The 2,527-nt window shown below is 39.3% G+C and overlaps 1 protein-coding gene across 1 annotated transcript; it reads left to right on the forward strand.

The window, feature by feature from the left end:
• The first annotated feature begins 2,049 nt into the window (after positions 1-2,049).
• LOC130866982 (translation machinery-associated protein 7-like) lies at positions 2,050-2,244 on the forward strand. The gene has a single exon (XM_057758664.1). It carries the CDS (start codon positions 2,050-2,052, stop codon positions 2,242-2,244), a length of 195 nt encoding a protein of 64 aa, XP_057614647.1.
• The last annotated feature ends 283 nt before the right edge of the window (positions 2,245-2,527 follow it).

Raw genomic sequence — 2,527 nt, forward strand, 5'->3', positions numbered from 1 at the left:
TTCTCACCGAACCCATTTTCTATTATTGGTAAAGGAGAGAACAGGAGTGTACAGGATGCGTGATGGCCAGTGATTCAGTGAATTAGATTAGAAACTTGTTGTTCTTCTTTAAGAAACAATAATATATATGTCTGTGTGTGTGTGTGAGTGTGTGTAGATTTGTGTTTGTGCCCTGTTTTGTCAGTGGTGTCATCCATATTGTTGATTTTGTGAACCATAATTTAATTATATTATTCATTGTTTGTGAAAATGATGGACCTTCCCCAGTTTGTACTCAGAATATTTTTTATACTCTTTGGTGATAAACAGTTCTACATTTCTCTTCTTGATCTCAGATGCTTGCTTCTAATTTTTTTATTTTATTTTTTCATTTATATTTTAATAATAAAGCTTGCCTGAAGATCATAAAGTAAAACAGATGCCATGGCCCGCCTTACACCCCAGGCAATACTGACACACACCTTTAATCCCAGTAGTCACAACAGTTTGTTGTAGAGTCAAAGCTGGTGTCTCATATCTTTAATCCTATCACTAAGGAGTTGCAGATAGGAAGTGGCATGCCTGGGCAGAGAGAGGAATATAAGGTGGTAAGAGAGAGGAGCTGAGGATTGAGTGTTTTGTAGAAACAGCATTCAGTCTGAGGTCTTGTGGAGACAGGATACCCCATTTGGTGAGTCTAACAACATTTATCTATGGCTTCCATTGGAGGGAATGCTGAGGCTAAGGAAAGTTAGATTAAGAGAAATGAAGACAGAATCATAGGTTAGACCTAGAGGATGAAAGGTCAATAAAAAAGAGCCCGAGTTTATTTCTCAGCCAGCATATATACTAAACACAGTCAAAAGGCAAATCAAAAGCAGTACAGTCAGCTCCCCACCTCCCTGCACTGTGCTTGGAGGCAGCTCAAACCTGTGCATTATCTGATTCAGCTAAGCAGCTTCTAATCACTAACAAGGAGTCCCCCTGGCTGGCCTACACTAGCCCAAATTTTAATAGAAAAAAATGGACTTTTTGAGCTGGGCAAAATGCTTTTTCTGTTGGCTAACACAGGTGTTATTCACAGCCCTCAGTGTTACTAAAAGAAGAACAGCAGGTATCTTGGACTCAAATAGAATCTTTAAGTCTGAAATGACTCCAGATGGAAAATGAGTCACACAGGGGCTCCCACATTGGACTGGGAACTTTATAGAGCTAAGATCTAGTGGCTGGATGCTGTGCTTCTCTGATCTTTCAGCTTTCAGCCCTACTATCTGACTACAGGATTTATTAATAAGATCAGTTTGCACTACATCTAAAATCTAATTTAAATAAAAGGCTTCTTTTTAATTCCTGTTCATGATTTTGGGTCTAAATCTCTATCAAGTAACTTAAAATTAAGTTTTTGAATTCTGTACATAAATAAAAAACTATGCTCCTTTAACTGCTTTGAGCTTTACTACATATAGCACTTAAAAGGTTTTCTACAGTAAACCATTATCATTCTGAGCAGTGACCATTAACTCTTAAACAAGGGCTTAGGGCCCCACACCATTGATTCCTCCTAGAGTGTGGTAATGCCACTAAACTGACTACGCTCCTCCAAAGGTCAGCTTTGGGCTATAAATTATTCAGGACAATTCCAAGATTACTATCTAAGATGGTCTTCATGCACTACACTAGCCAGAACTTGAGATAATTCCTCCACTTTCCCATTACACGAAGACTTGGCAAGAGATAATACAGGCAGTTCTCCCATGAATTGAAATTATCCAAGGTTTATTTCAGGGACCCTTATAGATGCCATTGCCCACAGACAACAAAAAATAATTTCAAAAGCATGGTTCCCATATTCCCAAGAGTTGGGGTAAGCAGTTTGGTCATTCATTAGGTCATGATTTATGTCATCATTGAGGTGGAGGTGGTTACAAGTTACTATGGGTAATGGTAAAAAAATATAAACAAAGGAGATAATATTTAGTTATCTTGTTCTGAAAAGAAAAAGGGAAGATATAGAAATTATAGGAGACGGCTTAGGATCAGGGTCTGGAGAAGGGCGTGTCTGGAGGCGCCATGTCAGGCCGGGAAGGTGGCAAAAAGAAGCACCTGAAACAGCCTAAGAAGCAGGCCAAGGAAATGGACGAGGAAGATAAGGCTTACAAGCAGAAACAAAAAGAGGAGCAGAAGAAACTCGAGGAGCTAAAAGCCAAGGCTGCGGGGAAGGGACCCCTAGCCACAGGTGGAATTAAGAAATCTGGCAAAAAGTAAGCTGTTCCTCATATCTGAGATGATGGTGATTCTCTTTCATTCCTATTTAAACATCTGGATTCCCTGCCATAACATCTTTGCCATCTACAGCTAAAATGAAGTGTTATCCTGGAGCCTGTTAAACATCTGGATCCCCTACTATAACATCATTGCCACGTATAGTTAGAATGAAGTGTTATCCCGTAGCCTGTTGTACATTGTTGTAAATGAATGCAGACAGATTATAAAGATATATACAGCTTTAATAAGGAAATAGACTTACAGGACCACAGGTTCCCGCGGA

Source organism: Chionomys nivalis, chromosome 26, assembly GCF_950005125.1.
Source record: "Chionomys nivalis chromosome 26, mChiNiv1.1, whole genome shotgun sequence".
Lineage (NCBI taxonomy): Eukaryota > Metazoa > Chordata > Mammalia > Rodentia > Cricetidae > Chionomys > Chionomys nivalis.